The sequence below is a fragment of the Melanaphis sacchari genome, unplaced genomic scaffold (genome assembly GCF_002803265.2).
Source record: "Melanaphis sacchari strain LSU unplaced genomic scaffold, SCAv2.0 Contig120_pilon_pilon, whole genome shotgun sequence".
In the NCBI taxonomy this organism is placed as follows: Eukaryota; Metazoa; Arthropoda; class Insecta; order Hemiptera; family Aphididae; genus Melanaphis; species Melanaphis sacchari.
The window spans coordinates 567,867-591,637 of record NW_020270473.1 but is presented as its reverse complement, the minus strand read 5'-3'; the positions used below and the strand labels follow the sequence as shown (position 1 = coordinate 591,637).

General features: G+C 27.4%; 1 protein-coding gene across 1 annotated transcript in view; it reads right to left on the bottom strand.

The window, feature by feature from the left end:
- The window catches only part of LOC112590841 (lachesin-like), a 201,373-nt gene that overhangs the window by 82,195 nt on the left and 95,407 nt on the right, over positions 1-23,771 (bottom strand). The window contains exon 4 of the mRNA XM_025334418.1: positions 8,157-8,327. Coding sequence (XP_025190203.1) covers positions 8,157-8,327 — 171 coding nt within the window. The remainder of the gene's footprint in view (positions 1-8,156; positions 8,328-23,771) is intronic.

Below are 23,771 nucleotides of genomic sequence, written 5' to 3'. Positions count from 1 at the left end.
GGAAGTCGAACGGAAACGGTACTTCTCATCTATTTCTCTTCCTATATACACATATATATGTAGAACTACACATACACACCCACACACAAATATATAGTCGATTTGGAAATCGTGCGGTCCGCACAAGACTACATTAAGGCACAGCCGCCAACACTGCGAATTATATATATTTAATGAAATCATATTACTGTTGTAGCCAACGATGCTATTCACCACAAGATGACCCTGATGCCGTGACACAATGTGTATCCGGTAAAAAAGAAACTTTTCAACGATAATTATACAAGATTTTCATCGAGTCACTGAGTTTTGCGTCTTGAGCATGAGAAAATGAGACAAAAAAAATTATACTCCTGAAAATTCCATTCACGCATCAACCGGCATAGTTCGTCAAAATATTATTATGTTCCATATAAGTGGATATTTAACACCGATACATAAAAGTTTTTATTATATTTTAGAGTTCGCCTACGACGCGTGCCATATTATACGTACGATAAGCGTTTATGTCAACGTATTTTAGTATTATTTGAACATAATAATATAAATTAGGACATTTTTTTATCGACACGGTGTCACGGTAATGCGTTGCAGAGGACGGGGGTGTTTCATATTATAATGTAAATATGCAAATGAATTAGCGAACACCGAAAATCCGAATCGAATATTATATCGTCATTAATGCGATCTTCGCATTCAACGGAACAATAACCGTAATCCGGACGGGGTGGTTTTTATTCGAGTGCAACTCGAGATTTATTTATTTTTTTAATTGCACTATGTCATCGGGCATACAGGCATTATAAAATTATGTTATAACATCATCATAATCGTCATCATCGTCATCATCGTCATTGTTGCAGTGCGCATCGAGACACTTGAACGTGCAGGTACGGATCCGCGTGAACGGTAAATGCAGTGATATTTTGACGTTCGCCAACGGCGGCCGGTAAGTCTCGTGCATCGTACAATGCGCTCTCGAATAATGTTCACTGCCTATACACCAGCAGTGCAATACGTATAATATAACATCAATGCTTAATATATTGCGCAATGCATAGGTTTTGTGTGTCGATGACGGTATTAAAACGTAGACGTGAACGGTCGGGGTATAATAATATGTGGCGGCGGTTTACACACAATAACGTTATAATAATTATATCGACGGGGAAACCGTTTATTCCATACTTACGACACGACTCGCGATCGACGTAATTTCGTGTTGCCAATTAGCGTGCGGCGCGCCGTACGGTTCAGTTACGACTATCATAATATATGTATATATATTATATATATATTAATAATTATTTTACGTATATAATTCAATATACACAACGTATAAGGCGGCGTGTGTCGCATTTTATGCCGAACAGCACACACACACACACACGCACCACACTTACGCCGCCACCCAGTCGTGTATTATTATTTTAAATCCGTCCTATGTCATGCACGCGTAGGATAACATCTATAACCGACCCACAACGACAGAGTATTACTATTATGCATGTGCGCCGAATCGCGTTTCCCGATCGCCGTCATTCAATTTAATTAATGCACATTATGATAATATAAACATATACGGAACATATCATTATCGTTTCGTGCGACAGCCATACTCGATATTTTTACCTCGTCGACGTCGCTGCTTAACTATATATACCGTATTATCCACCGCCGCTGTTTGAAATATAATATGCACGCTCACCGTGTAATAATATCGTACTTATTGTGTTTATATTATGTATGCTCCGTATTTCCGTGCGGAGATAATAACGAAAAACAAAAATGCGAAAAAAGCCACCTCGAAGTCAACGTAAACAACGGTGGCATATCATCCTCAATCAGCCCGGTAAAGATAATTGATTTTGTGCTATATTTTAATTTAACACGAAAAGAAATAGCAAAAAAAAAAAAAAAAACCGGATCGCTCAGCGTCGAGTAGCTTACTACTCTCGGTTGAAATACTCATATGATGATCAACATAATAATATATTAAATGAGTGGATCGACATTTATTAATAAGACTATAAATCCAAACACAAACGTTTTAATCGGGAGGGAAAATAATAATAAGATAATTATATAGTAATTTTTTAAAAAAAAGTGCACTATTATTAAGTGATACCTAATTAGTATGGAAAGCGTGTTTAATGTATTGCTATATAATAATAAAGTATGAATTGTATATAATAATTATATAATATTGTGTGGGTGTTTCATTCGTTCGGCGCTGCACCTTTTTATTTTTCGTTTAAACTCATAAGACATATACGGTGTGTAATCGTAGCAGCAATTTCTCGAAAGAGCTTATCGTTTATTTCCGTACATATATCAAGCCAAAACGAAACTTCTGTCGATGTGAACTTTGTGATATACCCTTTCCTTATTTTACCATAAAATGCAAACAGGAACCATACAACATATAATCACGTCCTTAAAATTAATTTTATAAAAGAAAAAAGAAAGTTCATAGTCTAAAGTGATTTTTAATATCATTTATACATTTGAAGTTATGAATATGCTTACAACAAGTGACTCTAGTAGCCACTAGTTATCATAGACCCAAGAACTACAAGTGATTATAATACACGAAAAAAAGTAATTTATAACTGCAGGTGAATGTTTTCCAAGCCAAAAGTTGATTTGGTTTTGTACAGCATGCCCGTGATATTTTTTTTTAGAAATTAATAACAAAATATTTCTCTACTATAATTTTAGGTTATACTTTATAGCATAAATTAACTTTTGTATATACATTACACACATATATATATATAACATTCTGTATTTATTGAATGTATTACCTATACTTACGTATACCGTTTTAATTATACTGATTTGATTATATTGAATTTTATTTTAGACAAAATAAAGTTATTTATTCATTACAATATTTCATTTTAGATTCATAAATTATGTATAAAAAGTGAATATCTAAAGAGACATTACCATGCTCATAGATATGATTTTTCTTCTTGTTTTCTTCTATATACGTAAATATCAAAAATAAAAAGTAAGCAAAAGTTATACTTTGTGTAAGTAGGTTTTTCGCTTGAAACATTTTTTTTTTCGAAAACTGGGAAAGAAATGAAAAATGTCTGTCGCGTACGTCAGTGCAATAACTTACTAAGATTTGGTATAGCAATGTGGCGAGTCAGTCGATGTGAAATAATAAATTCGCTATAAATTAAACGTTCATATTTTTTTATGCTAATGGATATATTATGTTCATTGTTAGGCGTAATAATTCTGGTAAGGTTTAGCGCGTTGCGATTATTTTTAATGTAAACAGTACAATAACATTAAAACATATTATAATTATGATAATAATTTGGTGTTTTAGGACGGAGGGATGGCAACGTTTGCTGTTACTGCGGCAGTGCTTATAGGTCAATAATTATACAAGATTACTTTTTAGAATAACCGTATAAATTAAGGTTTCAAGCTTGCATTGTAACTTGATTATTATCACCTCTAGTGGTGGCATTCTCGCAAAGCTAACATTGAAAAAGGAGTATACTACATAGGTTTATTCTATGCATACACCGCATGTGTAGAAGAGTGTGTGTGTGTGTGTGTGTGTGTGTGTTTGTGTTTAGGGAACGAGAAACCGATAACGATTTTGCGTGTTTCGGCTAGTTCTGTGTGACCAAAGTCTGATAATAAAGAGTCACATATATTAAACACATACCTACTACACGACTATATGGACTACATTTCGAGTAAGGTAATGTTAGGTACACGCGAGCGTACACAATAATAACACAGTCTTATCGATGTATTCGGCGTTGTTATAATTTAGACGCTTTATCGTCCTGTTCACGTGATTTATGCTTTGGATTTAATAAAACCACTCAAATACCCTACATCGAGTACCAAAAACAATTTCGAGACTTCCACTTTTACACATTAAAACGACCAAATCTTTTTCGAATTTCGTTTTTATATAACTATTTACAAAACGAAAACCCTATCGATTTCACCGTAATGTTTGCGTTTGGATTACCACAACACTTTTGAAGTGACTTTTTATATGAATTGAAAGCATATATGGATTAAGCTACAACGATTAGCTTGCCGCATTGTGTTATACTATATCACTAATTAATCTATACATAATATTATGGTGTGTATAACTGTTATGCGACAAAGTATCTCCATTACCTCTATTATATGAAGGATCTTCACTATTTTTATAATAATTATTTTTTTTTTTTACTGTCATTATTATATCTAAAATAATCAACGAACTTATGTAATATATAGTCTAAATACAAATTATATTAAACATACATCATTTTTAAAATTTAATTGTAAACATTAGTAAATAGTACAGCGAGAAGCTGGAAACATCAAAACAAAGTGAACATTAATAATAATGTTTGTGTTTTAAAATCATATTTAAAATTTTTATATATTAAAAAAATAACATTAAAAGAGATAAGGTAGAAAAGTACTACACTGAATTATGAATATTCAAAACATATTTTTTTTATTTTTTGATAATTTCTTTTGATATTGGTATCTTTATTATATACTTAGCTTTTTTTATAAATAAATATTTATCAGTATATTTTTTATAAGTATAATTTATAAATTGTTGAGATATACAAATATTAGATACGATGTGTTTGATATTAAGCACATGGTAACTTGTAAAAATATTTCAACAGTAATAATGTGAAATTAAAAATATTTTGGATCACTTCAAATTCGAAATTGTACAGATATTGTGTACGTACAATATAAAACATATCTAATACTTAATATTGTTGACAAATCTTCATCAACATAAATAGTTGCAAAATTCGTTTCGAAATGCATACACAAATTTATATAGTTTTGTCAACAATAATAATTATTATTTACCTAGGACCGAATTAATTAAAAAGCGTTATTTATGTAAGACAGTGTTTTGCACCATGGCATTTTTTACAAAATTGTCTATGAATAGGTTTGATGAAAATTAATGTGAACCCTCAAGCATTTTTTTTATATACCTTAATAAACGCCATATACTGTTTGATTAATCATAAATATAATAATTTAATACTACTAAACCGTCTGCGTTACTTCTTACATGCACTGCTGTACAAATTTTATCGTGTAATTTTGTAATTCGATATTGTCGTCTCTCCCTTCAGTATTAATATCGATTTTTAGAAAGTTTAAAAATTAGTGGTAATAATAAATAATTTGCAAACATTTTGTCGGTAATATTTTATACGCATAGAAATTCGGTGAGTCGATAGTGTGTTTTCAAATTCATGTCATATTTCATCGGTACAGCAAAATATAATAACCGTCGTAAAACACTGAAAAATATCGTTTTATGACCGTACGCATACGAATAGGATTTTAAAAACTAAATGGAGTTTTTTTTTTTATTGTTCTTCATATTTGTGATTTAAAGCTTTAACATTTATGGTACTATACTGAGACATACGAGAAATAATACTTATTTGGCACAAACTCGGTTTTTTTTAAGGCCAATTCATCAGCATTCTATTTGAACTCTGAACATAATATAATAGCGCCACATATAAACATATTACATTATATATGTATAAAAAATGTATAATTCTTCTTGGCTCGTGCATATATAAAACATTGAAATTAAGTGAATTTAACGTATTATTCTAATTTATAAAATATTGAAATGTATTTACATTTTTTTTTCTTGTTATACTCATTATATATATTTTTATTCGTTTGTTATTTTTTCTAACGTTAATAGAATCCAATACTTCTGATAAAACGAACGTATTTAATATATTGGTTGCATGTGAACATGGAAAGTAGGTAGCATATTAGATTAACTATTGTTGCGTACCCGGTAAATCAATTGGTTTAGAGTTAAAATAAATATATTTAAATAAGAAATAGTTTCCACAATAGTATACAATTTCACGAGGTCATGATTTATAAAAACGATATAAATGTGATTTCTTGAAAAGACGATGTATCCATTGATTACTGCTAGCAAATTATGCGAGTTCGTAAAACTATACTCGCGGCACATAAACATGTTAATGTATTAGTGACTAATAATAAAATTAGTCTTAAGGAGCTAACAACAACAATTTTTTGGCTTTTATTTATTTATTTATTTTTTTTTTTGGAAGGGGGATATAATATTAAAATAGTTTGCTTTGAAATAAGAACACATCGATCAATGACCAAAGGGTTATAATATGTTCATATAGTGTATACTGTATATGTATTATATTATATATAAGTGTGTATTTTTCTTGTAACATCCAAGTAGAACGATCGTCGGGAGACTTGACATATTTTTTTCTACCCACAAATATTAGTGTAACGCCTCACCACACACGTATCCATATCGCACGACCACGTTTCAACGGTGTGGAAAAAAAACATCGTGATCCATATACCAAACGATATGGATGGAAAATTTCCCGAAAAATCGTGTTCACCGCGTATTAACCTGATAACGAGAATAGAATGTTATTCATCAGATTTTCGTCGGCGACCTTTTTACGAATGTAGTCATACGATTCGGGACAGACATAAATCGGACCGGCTTATCGTCCGTCCGAAAAAAGGCGTTTAGATCCCCCCGCCACCGTCTGTGGGCATCGTCCCGGTCATCTGTATCCGCCGATTGGTACCTTTCTTGTCTCGTCCTAGTTTTAATCGTTCGCGTCCAACGACGGCAGTGACGAAACTCCGCAGGAGATTACCTGTGAACCGTTATCGCCATCGCCAGGTATAATTTTAATTGATCGTCGGGCGGTCGAAGTTATGTGTAGAATCAGTTTTGAGCACACACACACACACACACACACACACACACACACACACACACACACACACACAACAAACTGTGTACTTCCTATGTATTATTATTATTATTATTATTATAGTTCTGGTCGTGAAGATGACATGCTGGCGGGGTCGAGTCGGCTGTGACTTTAGGAGTCGTATTCTGCAGTGGTATATTCAGTTAACGTCAACCTATAATCTTGATACTCGGCGGCCAGGTTCGTATAACGGATTACCCGGTTACCCTCGACTAAAAATTGTGTACCTGACGTTCGCAACAGAAACGCGATGATAGAATAACGGATCGCTGTAGTTTAACGATGCGTAATATTATACCTATCGTACTTTATTGGTACGTGGCTCATTATATATAAAGGTTGGATGTCCGTGTTTATTCCTGGCGTCGTATCAATTAGGCGGATTGGTATCGTATATACTTTGTCATAGTATTATTGTGTGTACAAAGTGCGCGTAGGAGTACGGTGGAATATATGTCAATATAATATTTATTATGTATTAAATGCGCGCGCTATTATAACCAGTGGAGTACATTAAATTTTCTTATTGGGAGGAGAGAGGGTGGATTAAACTGTAAATCAAAATAGTATTTCGATGTCGGTGATAAACACACCCACGAGCTACAACACAGAGACAATAATTGACTCATAATGATAAACAATATATAATATCTAGATTCTAAGTATTTAAAAACAGTTGTAGTTGTGTCAATAACTAATATCTACCTCCTTGAACGGAAAATTAACGTCTTTGTGATTCCATCATAATTGAAAAATACTATTGGTACTAAATTTTAAACTAGCGTTAAACATTTCACAACGTGTATATTGTTCATTTAAATAATTTTTAAACGGAATTTTTAATTTTTTTTGTGCTTAAGGAAGGATTTGGGGATTTATTTCTAAAATCTCCACCATTTGTACGCCCACTGATTGTAATAGTTTTATGTGCTTACTATAATTATGCGGTTCTATTTGTACGCACAATAACTCGACCAATGTGGAAAAGGTCAATGGGATTTTTTTTTTTTTTAACGGGGCTTTTGTCGTTATTATTTTTTACGACAATAATCCGATTGGACTGGTATCTAGGCAGGTACCACTCGAATAGATGACTGTACACGACAATCCCTTATATAATAAATTATAATTATATTTCAGAATCGCGCGGCTTCGCAGCACCTACATAATATCATTGGTAGTAGTACGATATAAATTTACCTCTGTTATCAACGTTGTATTAAATCGGTAGACAGTGATATTGCGTCATATGATAACAATTTTTCAAAACAATTTAATTCGCTTGCGTATTTTCAAATAAAAAAAAATCAACAATATAATACTCACGCTTGACCAAGTCCCTAGAACCGGTGCGCAGCATTAATGGCTGATTGTTTTCGCGTTTCCACGTAATTTTGGGTTCAGGATTGCCAGTGGCGTGACACGACAGTGTCGCGTTATCGGCCTCCATCAGCGTGAGGTCAGGGCTTGACTCGTCGGTGATTATATCCGGCGGCACTGAAAACGATAAAGGTACGTTTTTATTAATAACGCATGTGCACGTAATATATATTATATATGTATATTTAATATTACACACTCACACACACACACACACATACTGAACTTCATGCAATGTCATTGACGCGCGTTAGCGATATCTACAACTATTGATTTCGAGTAGTACCTCCAACAGCGACGAGTACGTATATTATTATTAGATACAGAAAAACTGTATAAAATGCATTAACGTTGTGCAGGCATACAATGATTTAAGCTCGTTTTCTACACGTCCACGAGTGTTACGATAATAAAATATTTACTTTTTACCGTGGACGCGTTAGTCGGTAATTAATAACTTTGCACAAAATATTATACTTATACTATATTATAATAATAAGTGGTGTTTACTTCCAAAGAGAACGTTCTTAATAATTTGAAACCACAAAACAAATTTGTTATTCCGTAAATTGCATTTACGTATATATTTCAATTAAATATGAACAATGCACTTATGTAACGATTCATTTTATATCGACAAAATAATTTATTGCTATACTTCGAATTGAATATTATTACGTATTTAATTTTGTTAAAAGTTATTCTATTTTAACTTATGTTCATCCAATAAATGCAAAATTAGTCACTGGCACCTAGCTCACTAATATCGATTATTCATTATTACGGAGATGAAAAGAACTCGGAATTCAGATAAAATCAGAAATTGAATAATGAAAATGTATTTTAAACGTCGTCTTTGGGTTATGTATTATGATGATTCAAATTTGTAGGTCAAGAGCTATTATTATGGTTTGAAATACATTTTAATGATCGTATTATGGGTGTTGATTTTCCCTGTATGATGCTATCAAACATAGTATTGTATACATTTCTTTTTTGTATTTAACATATTATGTTAAATTTTTTAAAGTTTTAAATTGATTTTGGTTTTTTTGATTTAGAATATACGAGGATTATTAATACACACGCACACATATTGTGGTCTGATTTTCGGATGAATTTAGAATTAGACATATTATGAAATCCTTAATAATTAATATTAATAAATGTTCGTTAAATATTTAATTGAATTTTTATTATTAAACTGAATATTTAATTTAGATAATAAGAATAACGATAATAATTATGGGTATTAATGATAGTTAAATTTATAGACTACTATTATTGTTTTAATTATATATTTTTTGTAACCGTTGGTTTTATAATATGTTTCTTGTTCGATATTTTAAATGCCAATGCGAATAGTGCACGATAGACAAGTCTATAGTAACTAATAATTATGAATATTATGATATTCTCGTGTCTCATATCAGTTTAAAAATTTGAAGTTTAACATGGGATAATTCATTCGTCATTATCTTTTCGTAGTATCAGGAGTTTTACTACTGTTCGGTATTCATTCTGCAGTATTCCGGACTGAACGGGATAAAGTGTTAATGGGATAGATACGGATTACGCTGGAATTAAAAAATGATGCCGGTAACGACAACCGTTGGTTGGTGTTATTATTATAATAATAAATCACATTCGGAGAAAGAGTAACAGAGGGAAGGAGAACAAGATTATTGTATTACAATAATTAAAAATATATTATCATAAAAATATAATATGACGATGATCTGAATAATATCGAGAATTAATTGAGGTCGTTAGAGAAAAGTTTATAGAAAGCTTATTTGCAAACTGTTAGGTAACATAGTTTGGGGAAAAATGCTTTTTGAGTTTTTGTAAAAGGTTAATGAATCAAAATATTATCTACTAACATTAACGGATCGAACAAGAGTAGTTCGTATATTATAGAAATTATAGACGTTTTAAAATTTCAAAATCTTAGGAAGTCGTTCTACTATAAAGTAAATGTCGAGTGTACGTCATTGAGTCGATTACTGTACTTTATATGTTAAATTTGACTTCAATAATAAATCATTGCAAATGAAGAAAAATTTTAGCGGAAACGGAATGCAAACTTTATTTTAAATGATGCTTGATAATTTATTTGTTTAATACTATAAATTATTAATTTTTCTATTATTTAAATTATATATTAAAATGGTTGTTTGCCAAATATATCACTTATATGTAATTAAAATCGTTAAAATAGATTTCGTGATTTTTCGTTTAATAACAACATAACTTCAAATAGTGAATATTTCAAGTTAATAATAAAAAATAAATAAATAGTGAACATGTATATATCATATTTTTAGATTATTGTAAAAATAACTTATTAGGGAACTCGTATAACATTTTAAGGGTTAGTATGCTAGCGACTAGCATAAAAAGTTTTATAAAATTTAAAAAAAAAAAACAGAATTAATAACAATATTGAAAACTTCAAGTACTAAAATATATACATAATAAATTAAATAATAGTAGAAGTTTCAAGTTCCTAAGGTTAATATTTTTTGAATTACAATAAAAAACTCGTTTGAGAAAAATTCATTTGTCTACATATATATATATATATATATATAGGTATACACTTTTTTTGAAATATAAACTTCAAATGCCGATTATATACTAATAGAGTTGTACGCTAAATTTGATTTTAATTACAGCAATAACAATTTATGCGTGATATTTTATCGAATGTTCAAGTCTGAATTATTATGCATTAGTGTTGAAAAAAAATTTCTACATTTTCATGATTTTTACAATTTTTAATAAATTTGATTTTCTTACAATAAGAAATTATTTTTAAATTGCTATAAGATAAACTTACTAAGAAATTCAATAAAATTGTCAAGCTTTATAAATTTAAAAACTATTAAATTCTGAAGATTTTGTGATTTCTAAAAATGCTTGTCTTAATACTTTGTGGAAATTCAAAATAATTAACTACCTATTATTAGTCACTTATTTTTGAGTTTAAGTAAAAAGTTTAAGTTTAAGTTATAGTAAATAATAAAATCTGTTTGTCGAAACTATCTGCGTGAATATTTTTAAATTTTCGTATTTTTTTTTGTTTTTTCCGAATATTTTAAAATGTATTAACAATTTTTACTTCCCAAAGTATCAACTAGATACAATCGCGATGTATAATAAATCTAAGTGTTTTTTTTTTTGTCGTGGTTGCTCGTCGATTCAAAAAGGAAATAACGTTTATTCAATAACTGGTACTTATACTTAAGTATCTAGTATTATGGACGCATACCTAAAGGTTATATCTGCCTTAATATTATTAAAATATTGTAAACTATCTATTTTTTTGATACCTATCTATTACATTTGACATATCTGTTATGATTTAAATATTATTAGTTAAACCATTTTAAATATTGATAAAACCACGGGATATTTTATATTAATATTTATATCATAAAGATAAACTGATTCGTAAAGAAAAGTCTAATGAAAATAAAACTCTGCAATTAAAAAACAAATATTTATGTTTTAAGTGAAAAGTTTACTTGATGTGACATTTCGTGATATTATTAAGTTAAATCATCGATTAAATTAAACTAATAAAGCAACAATTTTTTAATTTATTAAAAAATATATAATTTATTTTTTGCTTATAAGTAAGCATATAATGTGTATATTATGTAAATTATTAAAACATAAAATATTATTACTTTATTACTGTGCAACATACAACAAACCACAGTAATAACACTGCATGAACATTTTTTTTTTTTTTTTTTTTGTAACACCCGGAGTCTGGAGTTATTTCAGGGATTAATTTGGATTTAATTAAACACTGTGAATATTATATACCAACGGGAATGGTGAGTGTATACACAATAAATGTTGATTACTTTGAAGAGTATTATTTAAAAACTGCAGGAAAGATGTTTATTTCACTTTATCTAAGGCGGTATTACAGAGTTGTATCGGTGTACATAAAAGTGTATTACACAGCGCTGCTGACATTCGATACAATTCACTTCCAATAAGCAATAATGATAAAAACCGTAAACATTTTTATACGTCTGTACTAAATACAGGATACTACCGGATGTATTGTTACTAAAATATTTTATGCAATGGTAAATACAGTATTTAAAAACAATATACAGTTGGATTTCTCGGCTCACACTGACACTCTATTAGAAACTAAAATTGTTTTTGGAATTTCCAATTTATCTTGAAATAAATCATTAGTACCAGAAGATTATTATTATTATTCTTTTTTTATCGTTATTATAAACACAATATAAATAACTTCGTATAAAATCTTTCTTATAAAACACTACTGGGTTTGTTAAAAAATTATGTTTTTGATATGCGTTTACGTAGATGAAACCTACGTTTATATTGGTCGGTAGTTAGTAGACCAAAGTATCCATATCACTTATGAAACAATTGAAAAATGTTTATGGTTGAAAATAATTGTATCGAATTAAATATTAAGAGCTTAATAATATTGTCAAAGACTAAATAAATTAACAACAAATAAGGTTAAAATAATTGTAATTCTTTTTTTTTATTAAAAAGCTAGGTATGTTATATATAACGTAAAATTTTTTAGATTCTAAATGGAGCGCGTTAACGAATGGATTATTTTACAATGATTTGTTTGTGATTGCCAACACTATTCAAACAGTAAAAATGTTTCGACTGGTGGAATTCAAAAACAAACGATCGTAGATTATTGAAGTTTTTGCAAGTTTGTTATCCATTATCTAATCTAGTTAGAATTCAATAGACCATTCGACAGAATTTGAGCATTTGTAACACACTGTACTTACTCAAACACACAGCTTACACCCATGTTTTCCCAATTAAATACGAAAATATCGCCCATAGGCGGAGTGAATATCGCACATATATTACGCGACACCGTATTGTAAAAATAGCCTCAATTATTTCGTATGGCGATTGTACGTCGGCAGCGGCGTAAATAAAACGATTTTATTTTCATATATATGCACCTCACACAAAACGTCGTTTCCGAGCACACGCGTTCACGTAATACAATAAGAATATTATATTCATATATACTTGCGCTATAACATTATATATTATGTACCTAGGTACATATTATTATTATTGTATACTTGAGCAATAACATAATATATTATATTTTACATTATATCATAATATTACATAGGTACCTAGGTACTTATTATTTATGAATTTTAATATTATTAAAGACTCTCGAAGGACGGAAAGAGTGAGGGCTACTAGATTTTTTTTGCTTTTACATTTTAGAGCACATATATTATTAAAATTATTTACTTGCACGTTTTATATACTATTTTAAAAAGTTTGTTATATTTGAGTATATATAATATATAAATATAATAAATAACGAACTCTATATAATAACTCATAATTAAAATGTTTGTTTTTTTTATTCGAACTTCAGTATATTTATTTTTCATTAACTATTGCAGTAATATTTAATCATTAAGAGCGATTGAATGATTTGTCTAATATTTAAATTCCTATAAATTAGATTTTATATAGTAAAATTTAAATAGACAATATAATTTTAATATTTTTTTTACTTTTTTTAGTTAAAACGTTATGATAAGGTAATTAACAACAAATATATATACATTTTAAATTTATTAATTTATAATAATACATAAATTAAGGAGCCAGATAGTTAAATTAAGGAAAATTATAATTAAATTTAACGAATTTTTAAACAAAAAAAATTAGATAATAAGAATAACAACTGTGAAATTACGTAAGTATTTTATTATTTTTCATGCATTCAGTACATTACATAATATTGTAATAATTATTTTTATAAAAGTGCAAATACTACATCAATTTTCCCTTCAAATATTTTGAATTTTGATACTATTAATATTTAAAAACTAATAAATTGTATTTTAGACATACGTTTTTCTTTCAAATCCTGATGAAATAACTAAAAGTAAACATACGGAGAAATGTTAAAGCATAATACGATTATAGAAATACTAATTGACGATTTTGAATATGTTCACATAAATGAGTTTTATTTAGTAGAATATCTCTTTCTTTCAATGTATTTTTCTTGTAACGCTTCTTTCCATAAAATATTTAATTGTACGTTTCATTACTTACGTAATATTGAATCGTAAACATACATATATAATTTAAACTATTCTAATTAATGACTTATAATATAAGTATTATATATTTATAAACCGACTTACATAAATTTCATAAATATAATAATGATATAAATGAGGTAATAATAATAAAAATATAATACAATTTATGATTTATTAAATTATTAACAAATGAAATATTAAATATTTAATTAAAATTTGAAAGCTATAGTTGAAAAACAATGTTATTCTAAATGAGGAATGGTGAAAGTAAATTAAATTATAATTCATATAAACCATATTATAGTGATCTACATTTAATTATTTTGGAAATAGTAGCGGTTTTATTTCAATTATTAGTATTATCTGTAAAAATAATTTCAACACAATGGTTTGGGAAGTCCATTTGTTATGATGGGAGAGGAATGTTTTTTTTTTTTTATTCAACTAGGACAATATTGTGTTTTATTATTTATGACAGAAAAAAAAAATACAGTTGAATAAACCCTAAAAGTTTAATTTGGTACTATAATATATAAAAATATACATTTTACAACATATTAACACATTCATCACGAATATATACTGCCGACAGTTGGGCGTCAAGTAGTTAATAATACTTATATTGTTTTTCTTTGAAAAATATTTTGTTTCTATGGCTATGAGGTCACGCAAAGCGAAAGAAAACGACTCCGAGTCGGACAGTGAGAATATTTGAAACAAATAACGAAGAAAAGAAAGAATAAAAAAAGTAATGCTATAGCTATAGGCACTCTGAAAAGAGAAAACAACAACGATTTCGCGTTGTTTAAAGTTTTGTCCAAGTTCACGTTTTAGAAATCACTTTGACTGTCAATGCGATTTCGATAAGAACTAACGGGGAATCGGTTTTGAACATTCCTTCGACAACAATTTCGAATTCTCGACAAAAAGCGCGCCTTGTAGTTCCGCCGTGGCCTATACCGTCTCCCGCGCCATTACGACCACGACGCTGCAGTTGGAACGCTTAGGAATTTCATTTTTAAGGTAATTTAAAAACTATTCGTGTAGGATACTTGAAGATATAGTGTTTTATCCAGAGTTCAACCATACGTAGATCAAATTATTTTAGTGAATTACCGCGCCGTTTATATATCATTACAGTTCAGTTCAATGAACATTTCATAATTTCATATGGATTTTGGAAAAAAAACATAGCGTTGTAAATAATAAGCGAGATAGATAATGTAATATCGACTTCAGAATATCGAAATAAAATGGTATAGTTATAATTAAGGTATTAATTACCATAATGGGCTTGGCCATATCCATACATATACACCTGTTTGAACATTACGAGTGGGTTTATAAAATGTTGTCTTTTTTTTTGCATTCCCATAGCAAAGTAAGTATATTTTATCAAAATATATTTAAATCATATGACATGAAAAATGATTTTTCAAATAGTAGCGAATAATACGAATTTCCAAAAATTCGAAAAACAACTCGAGTACCGCCCGTTATCGAAAACTCTTTCGATCGCAGAATAGAAGATTTTCAAACAATCGACTGAACGTGTATCATACCATAGAATTCAATTTAGATATTATTATCGAGTTTCCGTTGGTTTAAAAATCATCAGTCCGATTACCGTTTGTATGAAGGTTGCGTTAGTACTATTGGACGTCCTTACATAATATGTTTTAAGTGTATTGTTTGAAAATGTAAACGTCGAAATGCTTTTACTTGGTATTTTACGAGCAGACTGGCTGACCGGCTTCTTCTTCTTATTATTATTTTTTCATTCTAACCATAATTTAACGTTAACAACATAGTTATTAACGGTCTAATTATATTACAGTCGTAGATATTTTTAATGGCTGATTAATTAAATTTGTTTGATGGTTTAGTTTCTACCTGGAAATGATTATACGTTTAAATAATTATTGTGAAACCCTATCAAAAATCATCAAACTAAAAATATAAATGTTTAAAAAATAAAAGAACACAAAATACTATAATTAATTTAATACAATATTATACGTTTTTGATAAACGAAACGATTACGATGTACATTTTTAAAGTAGTAGGTAATAATGTATACTTAATATAAATGGAAAATTTATAAACTTATTTCGATAAAACTAATTAGCTTTAAAAAGTATTTAATAAAGGAAATATAATACATAAAAAATAATTATTTATATTATACTTTATTTTTTAAAACTAAACAATTAAATTTTATTATTTAGGTACTATGTTTATTTTTACTCTTTGCCTTAAGTTTTTTCAATGTAAGTAATTTGTATTTACTTGGTTTTTTAATTATTTTATATTATGACCTTTATTTTTTTTTTGTAATTTTGATTAGTATGAAAAATTAAAGAATTATGCCAAAAGTGGTATAGTTTATTATCTACATAATAAATATTCATACTTCAAAACAAATTAATATTAATCAAACTGTAAACACAATGTGAATAAAATATATGAATCTTATCCAATTATGTTAATACTCTTTAGTGTTATAAATACTATAAAATATCGTATGCTGTATGTATAAATAAAAAAAATACCTTTAAGTGCTAAATATTATGTTACAATGTGTAATATAAATTGAATTCTCAATATACACAAAGAATCCAAAAACCATAAAATCTAAAAAATGTATAAAGGCAATTTTTTTGTATAAAGTATTGTTAGCTCAAATTCGGACGAAATTACTTATTTAAACAATACATAACGATGCACAATTATTTTGCTATTATTTAAAAACATTGGTGGAAACTTAAAAATTTTACGTGTATTATATTATTATAAATTCTACTATATGCAATAATATTGTTTTCATTTATTTTAAGATAATATTTAAATATACTATGAATCTATTTTTCTGTGTTATAGTATTTTTAGTATCATGTTATATTATTAAATTTTGAGTTATATAAATTAATTTAATGTGGTATAAATATATTTATTATTATAATTAAATACTAATAATGTAATAAATCTAATATTCTTAGATAAAATTGTATGAATTTACCGTCATATTTAAAGTAAAATAACATACTTTATTAGTTTTATTATAAATATACCACGAAAAATACATAGTGACACAGACTGACTGACCATCTCCTCTCAAAATCGTATATCGTTTATATTGATACATCAATGAATTAATATTAAACACATTCATAAAAGTGACCTAATCGACACAAATTATATAATAGTACCCATTTGTCAGTTATTTTTTGTTTCTATTTTACAGTTTAAATTATAAATTTTATAGTTTAATATTGTAATAGCATTTCTACGTATGCATATACATTCAAGTGTTAAACTTTTTTATTATGTACGTTACGGCGGTTGCTTATAATCAGTAATACACATAATTTTTAATGCACGTGTCAAGAAATCGTTTTTACGTAGTGTGTTTCAAGATTAGTTATAATTAATAGAAAAAAAAAAATTATATCGTGTATTCTTTTATAGACATTATTACATAACACTTTTTTCTTAAAAAAATATTTATATATATTGTATTATTTAAGTTCTATAACTATTTATGATTGGATTTATGAAATATAATTTTTAATACCCTCAAACCTTTATACATGTACAACTTTAATATAACATACAAAATAAAATGATTGTATAAAAACAGCCGATTTATAGTTTAAAACTTGTTTTATGTCATTTTACTAAACAATGCCGTTAAATTGTATACACGGAGCGCCGTATTACAAAATATAAACTAATCGTTGTTTCATATCGTTAATTACATCCGTTTTAAATTTCACATATCGACTAGAAGCGTGTGTGTGTTAGTAATATTCATTTCAATTAATATCTGTTATATAGTTTTGTGATACCGGCTTGATATTAATCATAGTTTTCAACATGCCTTTTAATTAATTTTAATTTATACGTTTTTACCTACTGAAAATTTTAACAACTCTAGTGATTTCGTGTATCTATTAAAATAAATTATAACAACATATTATACAGTATAAATAATTAAATAATTAATCGTTTTTGATTAAATCCTAAGTAATCTTTAATGAAAATTAAATATTCTATAAACCAGAGGTCACCAATTAATATTTTTGAAGGGCCAAATTAGGAATCTAAAAATTCTTCACGGATCATCATAATTCTAAGTACATATTTTTAAAATAAAATGGTATTATTTTAAAATTTCATGCAATGAGAACGTTTTTTTTTTTTAAATTTATAATTTTTTATTGTTAATAAACATTAATGACATGATTAAAATTACAAATATTTGAAAACATTTAAAATTAAAATTAATTAATATACATAAATAATTATGAATACAATACAAATATAAAACTGTTTAGTGATATTATAAATATTTGAAAAAATTATTCTTTTTCTGTGGACCACTATTTGATGACCTCTGTTATAAATAAATAGATTTAGAGATTATTTAATCGCGTATATTAAAAGTAGCTAAGTGTGCGAATTGCATTTGTAATAAATCAACTCCTGTTGATATATTTTCATCAAAATGTATTTCGCAACAAAACCTTTCTACGCATAATACATTATACTTATACATAAATAGCAAAACATGTGGACAGTGCATCCAGTATAGATAGAGGGGCAGAACGATAACAATTCGTGAAGGCGTGCAGAACAGTTTTATTGCATTTGAAACAGTCTCCTATTGGTTAAACAAAAATAAAAATAACCTCGTTTAACAGCCATGATATGTCCAACACAAATTGGAAGTGGAGGTAGTGGTAGTCTTTTGCTTACTCGGCACACATCTTTATACACAAGCGTTGCACAATGTAGATAGCTGTATAAATACAAATCATATATAAAATAACAGACATAATAACATATTCCGCTGTTAAGTAACGGGTAACGGATGCGAAACACATTGTGGATGGTGGCGTAAAAGATAATAACAGCACATGCTGAGCGTGAGTAAGAGACGATGGCAATGAAGAGCAGGACGATAAGGAGGCGAGGGTATAGACTGCATACACGATGGTGTATGCCGTATCTGCGCGCTTTGGTGTTGTCCAGTCACGTTCTCCCATTAAATCCAGTTAATGCGTGTCGCACACTAGAATACCCCAACCACATCTCAGATGATATTTTCCAATCCTTAATGTCGCCGGTCAGTTTCAGGTATAAAATGTCAGTCTGGCCAGTATAAACACGGTATGATGAAAAAAATTGATGGATTTTAAAAAGCAAACAAGTGGTTGAATCAAATTTTTTTGTATTTACATGATTTTTTAGTAAATAATACAGTTTGTGTGTGGAACACAATATCATTCATGCGGCGGTTATCTTCGTTGGTATACTTAGTAAAGTAATTTCTGGAATTTAAGTATATTTTTAGCACTCAATGTAATCTTATGTGGAATGTCATAATCATTGATTTCTGGTTTGAAAAAAAAAAATGCCTCTACTATAAATAGATGGTTTGTTTAGAACAAATTATTCAACTGACTATTATTCAAGTCCGAGGTCAGCTGCCGTAACAGCCATATTGTTACCAGTTATACTTACGTGTAATTATGGTATCTATATACATTTAGTGTATGTGAGTTAATTAAAATATTTTTGGTTAGTTTCATTCGGGTGTAGGTAATTATGAGATGTTGATAGAGAGTACTAGGCAAGTAACTAAAAATAAGTCTATGGTCTTAGGTGGGGATGCTTCATTGATAACTTAGGTTTTTGTTGAGAATATACTAGTTTTTGGTAGTAGTTTATGAAAAAGTGCGATGTTTTAGATAACTTCAAAGCCTACCCCTTGCGTAGATTTAGATATAACAGTATAGATTTTGGTGAAGTGTGAAAATTTGTCTTGGGTAAATTTATGAGATTGTTTCGTGTTAGTTATGTTTGAGTTCAATGTCAAATTTGTTTTGCACGACCAATTTTTACTGTCGTTTTTATGTTTTGCCTATTACAGAATACGTGTCAGCTATTGACAAATAATAGATATTTTGTGGGTTTAAGTATTTTTTGAAATATGTTATTAATAGCTAATCAAATTATTATTACGTTAATAACTGATCTTTGTGGGAATCTTTTTTCTGTTAGGAAAAATGTTGATAGTTCAGTATGAGGTCTGAATTGAACGGTTTTTATTGGAATTATTGCCACTGTTTAATATGATTTTTTGGATTTTATTTCATTATAATATATTTTTAATGATGTTTCAAAATTCAAAGATATTAGTATGAAATGTTTTTTTTCTTTTAATTTTCCGCGTTGTTAGTGTGTAAAATTAAAAATATATCGAGGGTCGATTAGAAGTCACATTTTTTATTAAATATCAGATCGAATGTGTCTAAGCGCTAAATAAAAAAATTTAAGTTTTCAATAATTATAAACATAAACATTTTTTTTTTATAAATTAGTTGAGTTATTGCGTGTGTTTTGCGAGTTATTTTATACTTAAAACCACTTATGAAATAACTACGCATAGAATTATCTCTATATTGATAACGAACTATCTTTATTTTATGGTTTGATACCTGCCCTTGTTTTAACTGTTTATAAACCATTAGTTTAGCTAACGCACGAAGAATGTTTGCACATTTTTTTTTTTTTTAATTAGAATACCTGTTTTATAAATATTTTATGTACTTTAAAGTTTACTGCGTCTACAATGAAAAAATGTATAACGACCAGGATTGTTTGAAAATACAATTCAAAACATATTACAATTGTATAGTACAACTTTCAATTAAGTTTATTTTTACTTAAAAGTTTGAAGTAGCTTACAATTTTCCTGATAGAAATTTTTTTTTGTTTACTTATTTGTAAAGATAAATTAACCAATAATTTAACAATAATATTGTATTTGAATATTATTTAAAAATTTGATATACCAGATAAAAAATGTTTTTCTAGGTCAAAACTTTAAAAATGTAATATGAATTTCCTCTTTAATAATATATCAACTTAATTTTTTTTTTTTTTATATAGACATTCGATAATAACCGATAAAAATATTTGGAAGAAATTCTATACTAAAATAAAGAATAATAAAAATAATGATAGTAATTATTATGTGATATAATTGAAAAATGTGTTTCACAAAGATTTAGAATTTTTATGCATATTATTATATTTTACATATTATTACATATATAATGACAATTTTAAAAGATCAGATCAATTTCATGCTATTACTTATTAATGACTTGTGGTGTATTTCCAATAGTAATATAAATTACTATAATATTATCTAAAGCGAATGTGTTTAAACGATATATTCTAATAGACTAACAAACTTCCGTTAGGGATTTCTTTTGCATTTCCAATATAAATCATTGAATTTAAATATTGAACGTATCCATTACTGTGCCCTAATCAGTATGATAACGTGCATTCGAATCCTATTGTAAAGCATAACAGCGACTTACTTTTTTCTAATTATCTTATAAAAATTTCAATTTCAATTTTTTTTTTTTAATTTTTGCTTTAAATTATGTATGCTATTTGTTGGTTTGTTTTAATATCATGAAGTTAAGTAAAGTAATACGGCTATAGAATTAAAATTAATTGATTGAAGTAAAATAGACATTTCATTTAAACTTAAGATAATTTTGCTTTAACTTAAAATTTAAGAATTTTAAATAATTTAATTTGTATGCGTATACACATTACATTTTACTATAGTTTACATTTATTTCTGGTAAAACATTCGTTTTGCAAAGATATATTTAGTCAAATGTTTAAATTATTATATATACTTCATACCTATACATAGACCAGTTTTTTCATTTGTTCAATGTTAACATGCTCAAATTGATATCTTATAAAAATATGAAATTAATTAGTGTCGGGGTGTTGTATCTTTTATCTCAAACTAAGTCCTTATTAAAGATTAAAGAAACATGTTTAGTTTTGAAATGTTAATTTCTGTCAAATAAAATCGAAAATTAAGATACTTAAAATTATTTCTATTTGTTTAACATCGTATATTAAAATTTAATAGAAGAAGAGGGGAAATGCTTTTACCCTTAAAATAATTTACTAATCATAAATTTATACATGTAAATACTATATAACATACCTTAAAACGAACGTCTATGGTGTTAGATAATGTATATTACGTGAAGATAAAACTTACCCTTTTCACTGGTTTACCTACTATGTCAAAACTTTAAACAAAGCTTATTGTTGACTACTTGGTGAAATATTAAATATGGTAAGTATGATGAAATAATTATTTGAAAAAACTTTATAAAAAATTGTAAAAAGTTTTTGTAATGTTGTGATGATATATAATTCAATGTTGAAAAAAATTGGAAATGTTATATGATATTAAAATGTCGAATACAATTTGATGAAAAAATATTTATTTTTTTTTTTTATGCTCATGTTCAGTGAAATAAAATTGATAAATTTTTCAAGTATCAAAATAATATGTTCCATAGTTGTGAGAAAAAATTCATACAACACAATTTTGATATTATTTTTTTCGTATTTCGTTGAACTTACTATTCAGAATATTTTATTTATTTTTCATGCATACATATTTTTTATTGTCATATACAATTTATATTTTGCAAAATTTGTAGCCATGGCTTGTCTTATATTTCTAGTGGAAGCGTATGGCAGATGTACTTACCGCATAAAATATGAATATTACAAAACCTTTGAAATACAAGGTAAATTTTAAACTTCAGGTAATTAAGTATTAATATTTTTAATAAATGCAAAAATTGTTTGAGAATATTTTATTTAAATGAAAAACAAATGCATTTTCTAAAAATCAATAGTAAAAATCTCAATACATTTCATATTAAGTTTTACTTGTTGTATTTTTGCGATTTTTCGATAAATAGTAATTACTAATCACTGTTGAAACTGTACTATGATTTAACATATTTAATGAGAATTACGTAAGATATGGTATGTACAATTATTTTGAATTTAGAAATATTTTTATATAATAAGGAAGAGAAAATAACTTCAGAAAAATATATGTGTTAATAATTGTTAGCAATGGCGCCGAACCAATTTTTTCTAGACGTGGGGACTTATACTTATCTATACAGGTATTAAATCCAAGTCATGATAGACAAAGCTCCCCCACCTCTGTCAATATCTTAAATAATAAAATATATTTTCACAAATTATATTATTTACTGAATACTATACTTTATATTTTTGTATTATTTAATATTTTAATACATAATAAATATTTTTTTAACATGAATATAAGATTTTCATTGTTTGTCATTTGATAAGCTCAATATTTTTATTTATTACAATACTATATGATATAAAAAATATTAATAATTGAGTCAAAGGTAATGTCAATATATTTTTTGTATGATATTAAGTGAATCCAATCATTTTTCTGATATTGTACTCCCTAATTTACTTTTAATAAGTTTTAATTTTGAAAAGGCTCAATATTATGTCAACTGCTATTTAAAAATTATCAATACTATAAAAAGTATAT